The following is a 16,655-nucleotide window of genomic DNA, read 5'->3' as shown; positions in this document are numbered from 1 at the left end:
ACTGCATCGATAGTCCACATAAAATCATACTGGTGTCCTCAAACGGCTTGCGGACCGCCCTTTGAACCCACATGATATCAAATTTCTATCTACTATTGTTACATGTTAGCTATTAAACTTACCTGCTTTTTGATTCTAGCACAAACAGACTCCCACTCTTCCTCAGAAGCTGTGTATGGAAGAGGCCTGGGTTTCCAAGCAACCGAGTGATAATCAGGACGATAAGGGCCTGATGTGAGCATGGTGCAGCAGGGCGCACTTAGTGATCTGCCAACCTGAGCGAACCAGGACCAGTGATGGAAATCCAGATAGATTCTATTTTTATGTTGCAGTAGAATGCAGGTAGGAAATAATCTGCCAGCTGAGGCTAGCGTAATGGAGCTGTTTACCACGGTGAAAGCCTCACCGCCAGAGGCTCATTTTTCCTGATGTGTGAAATTATGATTTAATTCGATTAGAATAATAATTTAGGAAGAAATGAATGAAATTAGCGTTTTAAATGATTACTGATGTACCCCTCCTGAAGCATCTATCATTGTGGGCCTCAGCAGCATGTTGTGCCTCCAGGCCTTCGTCAGGTGCTCTCGTTAATAAATGACAGATTTGGAGAGGCATGCAGGGGTTCACAGCTGACTGACTGCTCTGCGCACAGTCCTGTTTAAGTCCCCAAGCATGGCGAGGTGAAGGTCACTAAGATCAGAAATCATGAGTGGGCTTTTCGCCCTCTTGACATTTGTCGCCCTTAGTTCTGCAGACGCGAAGCCCCACGCTGGTTTGAAGACATGGGGCCGCTTCAGTAAGCTCCCCTACCCCGGAGACAAGGCTTTCCTCTACGATACCTTCCCTAGCGACTTCATATGGGCGGTGGGCACGGCGGCGTACCAAGTGGAGGGGGCGTTCGAGAAGGACGGTAAGGGGCTCTCCATCTGGGACACCTTTACGCGCGGCGGGAACCGCATGGCCACCGGGGACGTGGGCAGCGACAGCTACCACAACATCCACGCTGACATCAGAGCAATCCGCCAGCTCGGGGTGACCCACTACCGGTTCTCCCTCTCCTGGTCCAGAATCTTCCCAAACGGGACGCGCGGAAGCTACAACGAAATCGGCACCAACTACTACCGGACGCTCATCAAGAGGCTGAAGGAGATCCGCGTCCAGCCGGTGGTCACCCTCTATCACTGGGACCTACCCGAACACCTCCAGCAGAGCCTGGGCGGCTGGAGCAACCCGGAGCTGGTGGAGATTTTTAAGGACTACTCTGATTTCTGTTTCCATGAGTTTGGGGATGACGTGAAGTACTGGATCACTATCGATAACCCGTTTGTGGTTGCGCAGCACGGATACGGAACCGGGGTGGTCGCTCCCGGGATAAAGAATGACCCCGACCTCCCATTTCGGGTTGGACACAACTTGCTCAAGGTTGGTTAAAGATATTTATGATTTAACATCTTACGTTCTGCATCTTAGATAGTCTTACCAGGTTTAATATCACTTTAATTTAACCAAGAAGTTTGCTTATGAGAGGAAATGACATGCATCATACATCAAAAGATGACAAAACGGAGGAATATGAAATCTCTGGAAAAAACAAACAAACAAACAAAAAAACTGTTTTTATCTATGATAAATAAAAATGTGTATAGAAAATTAGCAGTGCTGCCCAAACACAATTTTGGTTGAAAGAGTAAGAAGTCCTGTCTCCAGTTTACTACTCCGAATAAGAGAACAAACATGTGAAAGATAGGACTCTGGTCAGATGAGATTAAAATGAAACATTCTGGCCTACATGCAGAACTCTATCAGTGGAGAAATACTAACACTGCACAGTGAAAACATCATTCCTGTCTTAAAACAAGGGGATGGCAGTATTGTAATGTGAGGATGTTTTTCCTTAGGCCAGGGAAGCTGGTAAGAGTTGATGGGTTGGTGGATGGGACTAAATGTAGGACAATCCTGGAGGATAAAAGACGTTAGATTCACCTTCCAGCAGGACAATAACCCTAAACATACAGTCAGTACCACAGTGAAAGGTTTAGACGAATCAGTGTATATTGGACTGGCTCAAGTCTAAATAAGAATCTGTGGCAAGATTTAAAAATGGCTGCAATCAGATGCTCTACATGCAGACTGACTGAGGTTGTTATTGATACATGCACCTAACAATAAATGAAAGACACTTCTATTGATTAGAACAGTGTGGCAGAGACCCTACCTTTAAGTTAAGACTGAAACATGGGAGATGTCGCTCTGTCACAAAGAGTCCAATATATTTTTATTTCTAAGAAAAACAAAGAAAAGTAAGTGTCATTTTGCTCCCACTAAAATTATGCACTTCTTTGTTTGGTCTATCACTTTCAATCTTAAACCAAGAGTCTTTGGTTATAAAATGACAAAATTCTAACAAGAGTGCACAGTTAACAGATTTCAGTAGGTTTCCTGCCTTTACTTGATGCTGGCATCTCTCTGTCTTCCAGGCTCATGCAGCTGCGTGGCATCTCTACAACCGCCGTTATCGGCCTCGGCAGCAGGGAAAGCTCTCCATGGCGCTGGCCTCTCACTGGATCAAGCCTCGCCGAACCCGCCTGGAGAGCCTGCGGGAGTGCCAGTGCTCCCTGGACCACGTCCTGGGCTGGTTTGCCCGGCCGCTGTTTGCAGATGGAGACTACCCTCCCTGCATGAGGGAGCGGCTCGGCTCGCGCCTGCCGTCCTTCACCCAGGAGGAGAGAGAGCAGGTGAGGGGAACTGCTGACTTCTTTGCCCTCTCCCATGGGGCTACACTGAGCTTCCAGCTCATCAACGATAGCCTGAAGTTTGGGCAGCTTGAGGACCTGGACCTGAGGATGCTTCTCTACTGGGTCAATGCAGAGTATGACAAGCCACCCATCTTTGTGGTGCAGAGTGGTTGGTGAGTTGGCACTATGTGCTGATATTTTTCTTTCTCTAGGAGAATATTTGAGGGCTTGGATATGTCTTGCATTGGCAGTGTTGAACCAAGTTTTCATTTGAAACAGGTACGTCCTGGGGAACACTAAGATAGAAGACCCGAAACACATGTACTACCTCAAGAGGTTCATAGCAGAGGCGCTTAAATGTAAGTCCACTTGTTCCTGATAACAGCAAAAAAAAGTTTTCATTTATCCACATATTTAATGAGAAACTAAATAATATTCATTTCTGATGTGTTTGTTGTCCAGCTATCATCATAGATGGAGTGAACATGATTGGATACACAGCCTGGTCCCTTATTGACGGCTTTGAGTGGCACAGAGAATATGGGATTCGCCGTGGACTGTACTATGTTGACTTCAACACTCCTGACATGAAGAGGGAGCCAAAGACATCTGCTACCTTCTACAGGTTGCCTATTTACATGGATGGAAATGATTGTTTTTTTCTTTTTGGTGAAATAACCGAACGAGTAAAATATATATGATTCAATTACACACATATTTTGTAATTGTATGTAATTACAAAATACATACAATTGATTTTACAGGATACACTGGTCAGGTCTGGATAAGCTAATGAAATAATAGTACATTTTGCCTGAACAAATACGTTCAGGTTAGTTTGGATCATAAATGCAATCATGATTTACTTGTTTTAGTCAAATTTGTTTGACGATTTGAAACATTTCAACATTTTTTTATAATTTCCACAGAAACGTCATCCATAAAAATGGATTCCCTGAACTTCCAGAGAACAGACCAGCACAAGGAATGTTCCCGTGTGATTTTGCATGGGGTGTATCAGCCAACTCCATCCAGGTGTGTTAAAGCATGTGCAGTTGGAACATAGCACAGCAAGAATGTTTCCTAAGACATGGGACTTCAATGAAATATTAACTGTTTTCTTAACTTGGGTTCAAAGATTCCCATGTGGATCTCATATTAGGTAAAACTCAAACATTGTTACTGTAGGTAGACGAGTAGTTTACTCTAAATCCACCTTTTTTGCATCGTCCTGGTTTGAAGCTGCTGGGTTGATAAATATATGGCGTTTTAGCTTGCAGTTTTCTTGGTTTAAAGTCCAGCTGAGTTGCAGGAAAAACATCTGATCCTCTCTTAATCATAAACCTCCTAAGCTCCCATTTTGGCAGCTTGGCTAAGCGGGACTGGACCAGCTGTCATCGATTTATCCTATTTGGCCTTTATTTGCGGTGGTGTGTATTACCCGAGAGTAAGCATGTGTGTGTTTGTACTAGTGTTTGTTTGTCCTTGTGTCATAGGTGGAGACAACTCCCACCCAGTTTGCAGATCCCAATGTTTACCTGTGGAACATTTCCAACAACGGAGAGCTGATCAAGCTGGAGGGCTTCAGTGCACCACCTTTACACAGAGCCACGCATTGTGCTGATTATGCCACAATCCGGCAACAGGTGAGCCTGCCAAACATCTTCCAATTGGCCAGCTTTAAACTGAGAAACAAATCCAGCGCTCTGGATGTGTTTTACATGAGCATTTGGATGGTGATTTGTCTCTTCTTGCCTTAAAGTAACTGTACAGAAAGTCATAAATGTTAGATTAGTTTGAATATTGTTTTGGGCAAAGGTTTTATTCTTGTCTTTTCTCGCATTGTGTAGTATTGACATTTATTAGTTTTGTCAATTGAGATAAATAACAGTGAAACAAAAAGTTAACTTTAATGAAAAGTTACAAACTGTACCTGCTTAACTGACTGACTGTATTCCTGCCTTATTTCAGGTGGATGAAATCAGACAGGCGGGGGTAAACCACTTCCACTTTTCCCTCAACTGGTCTGCTCTGGTGCCTACAGGTGATGTGGCTTATCCCAACACCACCCTGCTGGGATATTACCGCTGCTTTACCCGTCAGCTGGTGCAGGCCAACGTCACACCTGTGGTCACCCTTTGGCACCACACACGGCAGCGCAGCAACCTGCCAACCCTACTTGACACTGCCAACAGGTGGCTCAACAGGTGAGACGTTTAGCCAACTGTTTCGATGCAGATATTTTAAAAACAATGTCATTGAACTAGTGCATAGCTTCCTTTCAATACTGTCATGTGGGCTGCAATAGTTGACAGACTTTGATCATCAGCTAAGTGTCAAACCTCTGATATGCAGATATGCCTCTGATATGATTTGCTGCTGTTGTATCAACCTTCCAGACCTCTCAGGTCTTCTGGTTCTGGGGATGCAGAGCAGACCAGAACCAAACGAAGAGAAGCGGCATTTAGCATCTATGCACCAAAAATCTGGAACAAACTTCCAGAAAACTGTAAAACAACTGAAACACTGGCTTCCTTTAAATCTCAACTAAAAACTCACTTGTTTAGAGTTGTATTCGAAACGTAATCAATTGCAAATTTATTGACGGAATCTGACTTGATATTGTTTTTATTGTTGATTCTATGTTGCATTGTATTTTTGTGTTTGATTTGATGTAAAGCACTTTGAAATGCCTTGCTGCTGAAATGTGCTATACAAATAAAGTTTGATTTGATTTGATTTTGATTTATGCAGAAAATACTGAATAACTGCAACAGAGTTTACAAGGGTGCAACTCAAATGTAGCAACAATAACCTGATAGTAACCTGACTAAATGTCATTCTACCCTAACCCAATCCTCTCTGTTTGCACCGATGAAGATTTACTCATGTCCAACTGCTAAATGCTTGGATCTAGTCCAACTGTCAGCAACCTAATCTACACTCTGATTAATCCGGCTAATAATATTTCACTATTTCATGGCACTAGAATAGCTCTGAATTGTCATGATTGAAAGTCGTACATTCATCCTGAAAAAGTGAAATCTACACATGCGCCATACCAGATGGATAATGTATAAAGAACCACAGACATAAGTATCATATGCTATACACTTTTTCATATGCCTAGATGCAGATATTAAATAATATGGCAGCATAATAAGGAGGTAACTGTGCTCTGAGCAGAGTGCTGCTTTCTAGCTGGTAGTCATGGTGGCTGAATTGGGGATTGTTAATAAAAAAAGCTAAATTTCTACTTATCCAAACTTCTCAAGACTGCACATAAAACCTGAGTACTTGCATTTTGTTTCGTTTCAAAATGTACTTGCAGATGTTTTACCTGACAATATCATATTTTTTCCTCAGAAAGACACCAGAGGCCTTTGCAGACTATGCCAGGCTTTGCTACAGAGAAATGGGGGCCCATGTAAAGATGTGGATCACCTTGAATGAACCCAATGATGAGATGGTGAGCTATCAGGAGGGCCACCAGATGCTGCGGGCACATGCTCTGGCCTGGCACGCCTACGACCAGGAGTTCAGACATACGCAAAGAGGACAGGTCAGTAAAACCCTTGCGCTAAATAACTCACCTTTAAAGTTTCAAATTCAGCTGTTAAAATTATGCACTTTCCTAGGTGTCTCTGGCTCTGCACATGGACTGGGTGGAACCGGCATTTTCCTTCAGCCGAGAGGACGTGGAGCCGGCGAAAAGGGTTTTGGATTTCTACGTTGGCTGGCTGGCCGAGCCGATCTTTGGCAGTGGCGATTATCCTATGGGAATGAGGAACTGGCTGCGACAGCTCAACTCACTTGAGTAAGAAGAAAGAAAAACCCTGCTTATTTTTTATTCTTCACCTTTTTAGTTAATGTGTGTTCATGACTGGACACAAATTCTTGAATTGGATGAAGCATAGAATAGCAAAGTGTCGCCTCTCTCCCATTCCTTTCTGAGCGCTGATTTTATGCTGCCGAAACAAAGGTTCCTACACTTCTTTCTTTGTTTGGACGTCACTTCCAGTCATAGTTTGGAAACTAAAGAATCACCTTTTTAAATATTACAGATTTTATTGACATATACATATAGATAGAGATGGACTCATCAGCTCATATCAGCTTCCTAGACTTCCAGTGTTACTCTAAAAGAGGCAGAACAGAAAGGTTTCTCATTCTGTACTTGAAACATACTTCAAAATTATATTAAGCAATAATGTATAGTGTTTTTGATTTAGTGTAATAATAAAAACCAAATTACTTAATAATTACCAAATTACATACATGACATCAGTAGTACATGATATATTTATCAAGTGCCGTTTTCCACTGCTGCAATTTAGCATAATAATGGTATGTCGGTGAGTCTGGAAGATAGATGCTTTTTAAATACGTTTATGTTACATTCTACCAATGCATTATTAAAAGTTTCCCAAATAAATGTGAAAAAAGGCTAAAATGTTTGCTCTTTGCAGCTATTTTCTTTGACAAAGTTACGTGAAAAGGTTTCTTGAATGTCATGTAGCAAATCAGAGCAGTTATTGCTTGTTGATGGTCTCCCTGCTATTTTGAAGTATTGCATAATTCAAACAGGTGAATTGTGGAAATCTAATAGGCAGAAAATGGGCAACTTTACACTATATGCGGGTAACCCATGGGTACTGCTTTTGTCTACTCTTTTACTCTATAGCTCTCTTTTCTTATTTAAACAGATTGCCTGTTTTTAATGAGGAGGACAGACAGCTGGTCAGAGGGACTTATGACTTTTTCGCTATGAGTCACTTCAGTACCAAGCTTGTGACTCATGCCAAGGAAGACTCGTAAGTTAAAATCATTTTTCTGCTCCTACCATTTACATTTTATCTAAAACAAGCACACTGCGGAAAAGTGGAGTAAAAACCTGAACCCTGTTTTGACCTTTGTGTGACCTCCATGCAGGTACACCTACACAGAGATGCTTGAGGTTCAGCACATGATAGACACAACATGGATCATGTCTCCCAGGCCCGTTGTGCCCTGGGGGCTGAGAAAGGCTCTAAACTGGGTAAGACTGGGTGACTTTGTTCCTAGCAGTGCCTTCATACACAGAGGATAACAACATTTAAATAAAGAACTGTCTGATTGTTACATTTGCTCTTTCTATGTGAAGGTAAAGCAGCACTACAGTGATGTACCCATCTATGTAATGGCTAATGGAGTCCAGGAAGACCCAGCCCGATTCAAAGACTCCCTACGAGTTTATTACCTCTACAACTACATTAACGAGGCACTTAAAGGTAGGACTAATACAGTAGTTTCCACATATTTATATTTTAACTGGTGAATGTATTAAACAAGAGATTTGGCCTTTAAAACAGCTGAATCTTGTCCCTTATTGGCCTCTGTAGAGATTAATAATTAGACAGGAATTTACTGACCCCTGACGGATATCAGCTGACTCAAAGAAAACCTTTAGCGTTTGTTGAGTAACAGGTGCTTTCTGTGTAGTTATGGTCCCTCACAAAAGTATTCACATCTTCTTACCTCATGTATACAAAGTTTAGTGCATTTCTTATGGATTTTACATGATGGACTAGAACAAACTACTGCATAATTGAGACATGGTAGGAAAACAAAACATGATTACTACTTTCTTGTCACACTCAGCATTTACTCTGGATGGTGTCAACCTGAAGGGTTACTTTGCCTACGCCCTGAACGACCAAAGAGACCCGGGATTTGGCCTTTACGGTCAGGTCCACGAGGAGGTCATCGTCAAGGCCTCCCTTTCCAACTATCGCAACATCATCCAGCACAACGGGTTCCCTATTCCCGGAGCGTCTCCACAGCAGTGTCCCGCGCTGCCACAGCCCTGCCCTAACTGCCACATCCTCATCAGGAGGCCTGTTGTGGGCTTCTTGACTCTAGTGGGCTCAGGAGTTCTGATTACGCTGGGTCTCATCATTTACTACACCGCCAAGAGACACAAGGAGTATTACTGAGGAAAGGATGCAGACTGGGCTGTTCTTATGTGACTGTTAGGTAGTGCTTTATAGGCCTGGGTCCTTATATAATCCACATAGGCGAGTAAAAACATCAGTTTTCATGATATTTTTATCAAAAAAGTTTAAAAAGGTTTATACATATAATTGTTTTTATCCATCCATCCATTTTCTTTACACCCGTCTTCCCTAAATGGGGTCGGGAGGGTTTAATTGTTTTTATATGAAACAGAAATAGAAATGTCATAATTAAAGTTATATAATATATTGTACTTATTCATGGCTGCTAGAATTTCCACACATAAACAGAAAAAATGTAGAATAAACATACTACAGTTTATTCAAATGACTGAACGGGCTATTATGGCTTTTTGGCATTTGGCTCTCTGGAGTAATTCAAATCAAACAAGCTTATGTTAATTAATAGAACAGGAGAATCAATCAATTAGTAGGAGAATCATCACAGCATGATGCTGTGCTGCCACCGTGTTTTAGAGAGGGTGTGTTAGGGTAGCATTTAGGTCAAACACTTTGACCTTTGGTCTCCCCAGACCCAAAGAATGTCCTTCGCATGTGTGCTGTATCCTCTGTATGGCTTGCAACAAACTGCAAATGGGACAATTTATGTTTTTTTTTTTTTTAGCAATAGTAAGTCTTTGCTCACAAACTGTAATTTTAAAACATATTCCTCCTAACATATGGGTGATTGTGTAGTGCTCCTTCAGTTTTCACATAACTGGTCATTTTCTAAGCAATGGGACACCTTGATATAGGTACTTGGCTCATGCCTATTTGTTAGACATTTGGTGCTTACATATTTATCTTAAATTGTAATTTATTAATTTATTAGTTATTTAAGCAGTATCTCAAAGACCTATAGACACTGTTGTAAGACATGCTATGAGTAAGCACAATTTGTGAATAAATTAAGTTTTAATTCATTACACTAACTGAGGCTGAACTTCAGTGTCAAGTTGAAGAGTAAGCGGTACTTGTAACACAGAAATGCAGACTTTACATGTTGCTAACATGGTGATTTATTGTAACCTTTCTGAACATTATAATACATTCCCCACCTTCCCAGTTCCATCTTGTGTTTTCCATTTTTATAAGCTCAATGATTTATAGTCTGTGTGCAATGCTGATGAATTTACCAATAATTACATAAACCTAAACTGCTATAAACTGTTCCAAATTATGGCACAAAAACTCTGCAACTCAAAACATCATGGCGTCCAGGCCGTCTTCCATAAACTTCTTGTACATGGCCATGAACTTTGCAATAAACGCCTCCAGGTGGTAGATGGCTTTGCTGCCCAGTTGGAGTCGGTGCTCATAGTAAGCAGCCATGTGGGCCACCTCTGTCTTTAGCTGCCCGTCGCAGTTATTCAGTAGTTCTTCCACTAAACCCTGTCACATGAAAGCAGACGGTAAATTTCTTCTTAATTTGAAAACTAGTTTGAAATCTCGTGTTAAAGGGAAGAAGAATTGATCATGATTCGACCTTTATGATGATATCAGGAGGGATGCAGTGTGTGAGCAGCTCGTACAGCCTGGCTCGAACCTCCAACAACCTGAAACACAGAAGGACGGCTCCTGCATTTGTACGTCTCACAGTCTGACTCAGATCTTCCTAAACCTGACTACATCTCCCGTATACAAACACATTTTCCATCATACCTCTGAGGACTCTGCTGGCTGACGATGGCATTAGCAGTTTCTCTCAGGTAGACCTCCCAGTCCGGCTCTGGCACATCCTGATCTGCTGAGAATGGATACCTGTAGAATGTCACCACGAGCCATGTGAGCAAATATTTCTGCAAAATATTCATGTAAAACATTGTCGCAGAGACACAACTCACTGCTGCACTCTGCACGCCTCACACATCAGAAGAGCTCTGCGGAGGTTGCGACCCGACTTTTCGCTGATCTGCTTGGCCAGCTCAGGCGGCAGCAGCAGACCTTCCTTTTTACAGACCGATGTCAGAACACTGCAGACCTGTGAAAACAGACGATCACAGAAGGTAATAGTCCAGAGTTTACATGTTTGTCTTACCTCAATGTCAAGGAGTAAACCAATCAGAAACGACTTGGAGAAGAGATTTTTGACACAAATAAATCACGAGGCTTACAGGCATATTTTTAAACTATTTTAATACCATTACAGAAAGACTGATGAAAACTAGAAATATTTAACCCAAAACTAGATAATGCAGCAATCAATGGCAAAAAAATCCAAAAAGATATATTTTAGACTCAGTCAAACTAAGAATAATTAAAGATTAAAAGTATAATGTGCTTGTAAGATTTACCAAGAAAATGTCTTTTCAATTTAAAAGAATTTGGCAAAATTATTCAGGTTTTCAAAGTTACACAAATACAAGATTGCTGAAACAATTTTGTGAATAATCTTTGGAGAAAATAGATCAAATTAAGAACAGATTTGACAAATTTAGAGGCTGGTAAAGACCAAGCCCTATTTATAATGGATCCTATTTATTATCTTATTTCCCTATGATTGTATTCAGATTAAGGTTGTCCCCCCTCATCTCCCAAAGCTCTTTTTTACCTCTTCTGTGCTCGGCAGAGGAACTCTGACAGCCAGACATCGGCTCTGGATCGGCCCGATGACTTTCGAGGTGGATGTCGAGCAGAGAATGAGACGACAGGTAGCCATATACTTCTCCATGGTGCGTCGCAAGGCATGCTGAGCATCCTTAGTAAGTCTGTCCACCTCTGTAAGCAGCACCACTGGGAGAAAAGAAAATCTTTTTTTTGAAATGTCTTATTATTTCTAGGAAGCTTTACTTTCTTAGCACAGCAGCTCTGTACCACACACTGACTCTCAGAGATAGTCTCTTCTACCTTTGAACTCTCTGTTAGTGCTGGAAAGGATTTGCTGGGACTGGGCCACAGTTTTAATCAGCTCCTGGATCACCACACGATCCTGGTTTCCTGCATCACTGGATAACAAAGATATAATGTTTCATGTTACATTGTATTCCCTCTGAACAGCAACAAAAACGGCACAAATTTTAAAAAAAGGAAGCATTAAACCATGCAGAAGTTTATATTACCTTGGGTTAACCTCTAAGTGATAGTTGCTGGCTATTATGTTGATCTCAATTTTCTTTTTAGATGGAGCCTGAAGTCAAAGACAAAGCAAACATTTCGAGTGAATATATATCAATATGTGTAACATTATATTAGATATTAGGTGTAATGTCTCATCAGGAGAATGGCAGTACTAGAATAGTGATACTGTTGAAGAAAGGTGGAGAGACTGAGGAAGCTCAGGTGAGGTCTCCAGTTAGTTTATCTAAATGTGTATTAACTTGTTATTACTTTATATTTTGGTCCGATTATGTAATTTTTAAATATTAAATGATTAATAATTTGATCAGGTACTATAAGTGTTGGAAACCCATCATGAACTGCCGGGTCTAAAAGTATTTTTGTTTTAATAATTTTCCTCTCACCACAATAGTTTGATGCTCTATGCGAAGCTTCTCCACCCCTGGTCCATACAGTTCTCTCAGTAAACACATGATGCGGGTTTTTTTCCCCGCTCCCGATGGTCCGTACACCAACAAGTGGGGAAAGTCGCCGCACTGAACCTGGAACAAGTATTAAAAAAATGTTTAGTTCCTGTTGGTGTCCTATTTCTAAAAATATATTTATATAAACACAAATAATACTGTTAAATAATAGATAAAACAGATCCACCGAATCACTTGGGTTTACTGCAGTTTCTCTATTATGATTATAGCAACAGTAACTGTAAAAAATATAAACATTTAGACCTTCAAATATTAACATAGTTTCTACAATCTTGCTTATTAAAGAAATTAAGTGTGAAAATACCATCTAGGTTTTCTTTTCTCACCAACAAATGTACATTTAAGATAAAAAACACTGTTGGGCAATGAAGAATGGATTTCCACTTACAAAAAAAACACCTATTTTTTATCTCCTTTGTGTATTTGACTTGATGACATTTTCATAAACCTTAGATAGTTGATCCAGAGACGTGTGTAAACTTTCCACCTGACTGTTTTCATTGCCTATTGTAAAATGACTTAAGCCAAAAAAAAAAAAAAAAAAAGTTTTTTTTTTTTTTATGTGACGTTTGGTTTTTACTCTAAGGATAGGTTTGACCTTGAATAAACAGAAATGTACAACAAAACAAATATAACTGGCTAGTGACTTTTAAACTTTCTAGAACGGAACAATATCCGGAGTTACACTTTTACAAAACGTAGTCAATATTAAGTTTACGCTCGGAGTTCATATACTTAGCGGTTAATGCTTCGTTAACATAGCAGTAGTAATATTTTTTACGTTGTTATGGAAGCATAATGCTACCATAACAGGCTATAGTTAGCCTGTGGACAAACAGCTTGCTGCTCTCACCAGGTTTTTCAGTTGAGCCGCTTGTTCTTTGTGATAGTCAAGTTTCCCAAGGGACGTCGGTCGATATTTATCCAGCCACAAACTCATTATGTGAAGACTTTAGTGTAATCTTTATCGTTACTGTTTACAGGCAGCCCGTCTGAAGCTAATCTCCCGCGAAATGTTTTCTTAAACGTAATCAACCGCGCTGCCTCACTTCCTGTGCCGCGGTACGGAGACTCCAAGGAGACAAAAACCTCAAAATGTGCCAAGGACCGTCATGTACAGAAGTAGGTATGCTGAGTCGCTCTAAGTTACACTGGACTGCCGGGAGGTCAGAAATAGACCCCCCGGCTGCATTGTTAAATATAATGTTAGTTCATTTACTTTATATACTTATCAGAGACCGCTGTTATAAAGTGCTTGTCAGAAAATATCAAATGCTTCCCCTAAAGTCCAACAATACCAGCACCTTGGTTCTTCCACATATAAGTGGATGTCATTTAACAGTTTGACATTGGCGATGGCTGCCTGTCTCAGTACTGTGGTGATAACGGAAAGATGTCAAAGAGGGTGGTCATTGCTAACAAGGTATTTAACTGTACATTTTTCAATCACTTGTGAATGGAAGGTTGAAGATTGATCTGTAGTTCTCTACACAGCTATTTTTCCAGATTGTTGTTTTTATTGTAGTGGTTTTATAATGGATGTTGTTATAGCCTAGGAGACAACACCTGATAAGAGGAATGGGTTTAATATTGGAATCGGATCAGATGTAACAACATCTCTGAAAAGAAGTTGGAAAATTCATTGGAAGCCCTGGTAGAGTGTAATTCAGATGCTACACAGGGTGGTTTGTCAATCTTTGTTCATTCAGGTAAAAGCAAACAATTATGTTTACACAACAGCTCACAGCCATCCTTTATAAGCCCTTTTATTTTGACAGCATGGATCTTTTGCATGAAACAATCTGATAAGATAAAGAAAGAAAAGACAGTTAATCTGCACCGGTAACAAAAGGAACGCACTGACATTGAGCTAATCTTACCATCACATCATGAAAAGGCATGAGTAGAGATTTAATGAAATTCTTTGTCCATTTCATTATTTCACCTTGGTTGGCATATCCTTTGTCCTATAGCAGGAAGTATGTAAAAATTTACATTTAATTCCAATCAGTTTCCGGTTCAGAGATTCAGTCATTGTATTCTCCCTCCCATTCCACATGGCACAGAATGTTAATTATATTTCCTGCACACACTCCCTGCCTTTATCTTATAAAATCTATGAAATGCTTGTTGTCAAAACGTTGATCTGATGTCTTTTACTCATCTCAGACATGGTAAACAGTACATGCTTTCATGATAACACGGCTTACACAAAACAACTTCTGTTGATTATTTTTCACATTTTTTCTCCTTTACAACCAACTTTCTTTCAAGTATTTTATGTGATTGACCAATAGGTAGGGGCAATGAGTGTGAAGTAGAAGAAAATTATACTTTGGCTTCAAAATTTTTACAAATATCTAAAAGATGTTGTGTGTATTTATATGCAGCTGCCCAAAAGCATAAAAATATAAATAAAATATATACAAAATAAAAAAAAAAGTTCAAATCTTTGCTAGGCTGTCTGATTTGATGAAAAGTTGTCAAGTCCTACCTATTTCTCCATTTTATACACCTTTTTTCCGCTTTGTTTCTGCATCTGCAGCTGTTATACAAACTATTCTACATAAACTTGATTCTTTGTATTCTTTGCATCTTTGTAGTTATTTATCCAATGCTACAACCTGTTCTCCTCTTTACCTTTCTTGCACCTGGCTGAGGCAAATATACCTCTGTGACAGGAATGTTATATATGTAGCATGTCTGAGCAGGTTAGCGTAGCTTGCACTGAAACACATTCTTTGATTATATTAATGCAGCAGAATTATCTCAATGGGATTCTGTAAAAATATGGATGTTTGAATAGATATTTCACTCAGCTCATGATTTCATCAAAGTTTATACAAACAGATGTAGGCAAAAAATATTTTTTGTACCCAGTCAAGTTCAACTTGATTCAGAAATACTTTATTAATTCCACAGTATAAATAAATATTGTGAATTCAGTTATAATGCCCTTTTCAAAGAGTTTTTAAAGATTTTGACGGATAGGAAAAGGGCTGATCTCCTGTAGTGATCAGTATTACAGTGTATCTGAAAACAACCTCTGACGGAAGACAATTTATTATTGTATGACTGTCTGATTAAGAGGATGCTGTTGTAATGTTTTTCATTTTATGTACAATCTTTATTTGCGTCTTCATCTCCAGGGGTTCCAGAACAGTCCCCAAACAGAGCCAGTGTTCTTTATCTTTACTGTTGAGCTTCTTAGACACTGTTCTGGAGATCCTAAAGGACACTGTCAGTCAATCAGTTTGTGACATGAAGATCAATTTGACAATGATCCAAAGCACAAAGCATGCCCACCTCTGTACCAACCTAGTGAAAGTATGGACTTTTATCACATTGAGCTGGCCTTACACAAATCATTTGTTCTATAAAATGTTCCATATGAGCATTACAACTAACACAGAAGTAAGTATAAAACTGCATTAAACTGATTTGTTAACAAAAGTGGGCCAAAACTCCTCCACAGCAGTGTAAAAGAAGGGTGGTGTAACCAAAAATTTGTTTCACACAGTCAGCTTGATTTGGACAGCTTTCTTTCTTAATGAATGAAACCTTTAAACATTTAAAAATGTTGCTTTTTTTGTATTTTCCCATGTTGTCTTTTCTGGAATTAAAGTTTGCTTTATTTGGATTACAAGACATATTTCTACTCTGGCAAATCTTTACAGAAACGTTTGATTATGTAGACACTGGTATTATTACATCCTCCCTCTGTGACCAGATCTCCTTTCTAACTGGACAGGCCTCAACAGGAAAATTCATCTCCATCACAAATGTCTAAATTGCAGGTTGCCACTCCTGACCAGAGACATTCCCTCCAAAATGTTAAAATTGATTATTTTCTGGCAAACCTGAGGAATTCCACAGTCCATCGACAACTCTGCAAAGAAACATAACTTTTTATGTACTCTGTAAAAACCTTATTGCTGCTCCTAAAACCCGGAGATGTGGAATATATTGACAGGAGTTAATAGCATTTTAAAGCATTACCTCATGCTTTGTTGAGGAATTTGCTTGTGAGGTGAAAAGTCCGTCGCCCTGAGCCATGTTGCGCATCAAAGAGGGAAAAGGTGCAACAAGGAGGGGGAAGGACTCGAAACCTACTGATCTGCTTTTATCAATGACACGTTGTCATTTCTCTTCCCCTACTTATGCATACTTATATTTCCATGCTAAACAATGGCCATTCTCCATGGACAGACATGCACGTACCCTCACACACACACTCCAGCAGTTCAAACACCTGACCATGGAACTGCCCCTCTTCTTGCTGAGGTAATGTGGGAGGGAAACACATTCCTCAGCCTTTTTCCCTCCTCCCCTCTCAGTATATTACATCTTTACAACTAAATAAACTCAGTCTGTGAGTCGTTTCT

The 16,655-nt window shown here is 40.1% G+C and overlaps 2 protein-coding genes across 2 annotated transcripts; one reads left to right on the top strand and one right to left on the bottom strand.

Annotated features, from left to right (window-relative positions):
- The first annotated feature begins 643 nt into the window (after positions 1-643).
- On the top strand, positions 644-9,651 carry kl (klotho). The gene is made up of 13 exons (XM_044140078.1): positions 644-1,422; positions 2,478-2,908; positions 3,015-3,094; positions 3,198-3,360; positions 3,665-3,770; positions 4,232-4,381; positions 4,707-4,942; positions 6,102-6,297; positions 6,374-6,552; positions 7,442-7,549; positions 7,668-7,773; positions 7,879-8,005; positions 8,376-9,651. Exons 1-13 carry the CDS (start codon positions 706-708, stop codon positions 8,708-8,710), a joined length of 2,934 nt encoding a protein of 977 aa, XP_043996013.1. The 5' UTR covers positions 644-705; the 3' UTR covers positions 8,711-9,651.
- A 78-nt stretch (positions 9,652-9,729) lies between these two features.
- rfc3 (replication factor C (activator 1) 3) lies at positions 9,730-13,336 on the bottom strand. The gene is made up of 9 exons (XM_044140079.1): positions 13,124-13,336; positions 12,190-12,327; positions 11,788-11,855; positions 11,576-11,673; positions 11,280-11,461; positions 10,573-10,709; positions 10,391-10,489; positions 10,215-10,284; positions 9,730-10,120 (listed from the first exon to the last, which is right to left on the bottom strand). Exons 1-9 carry the CDS (start codon positions 13,208-13,210, stop codon positions 9,929-9,931), a joined length of 1,071 nt encoding a protein of 356 aa, XP_043996014.1. The 5' UTR covers positions 13,211-13,336; the 3' UTR covers positions 9,730-9,928.
- Positions 13,337-16,655: the final 3,319 nt, after the last annotated feature.

This window comes from Gambusia affinis, linkage group LG15 (assembly GCF_019740435.1).
Source record: "Gambusia affinis linkage group LG15, SWU_Gaff_1.0, whole genome shotgun sequence".
NCBI lineage: Eukaryota > Metazoa > Chordata > Actinopteri > Cyprinodontiformes > Poeciliidae > Gambusia > Gambusia affinis.
Note: the sequence above shows the minus strand (reverse complement) of the source record. Positions and strands in the feature narration are given on the sequence as shown.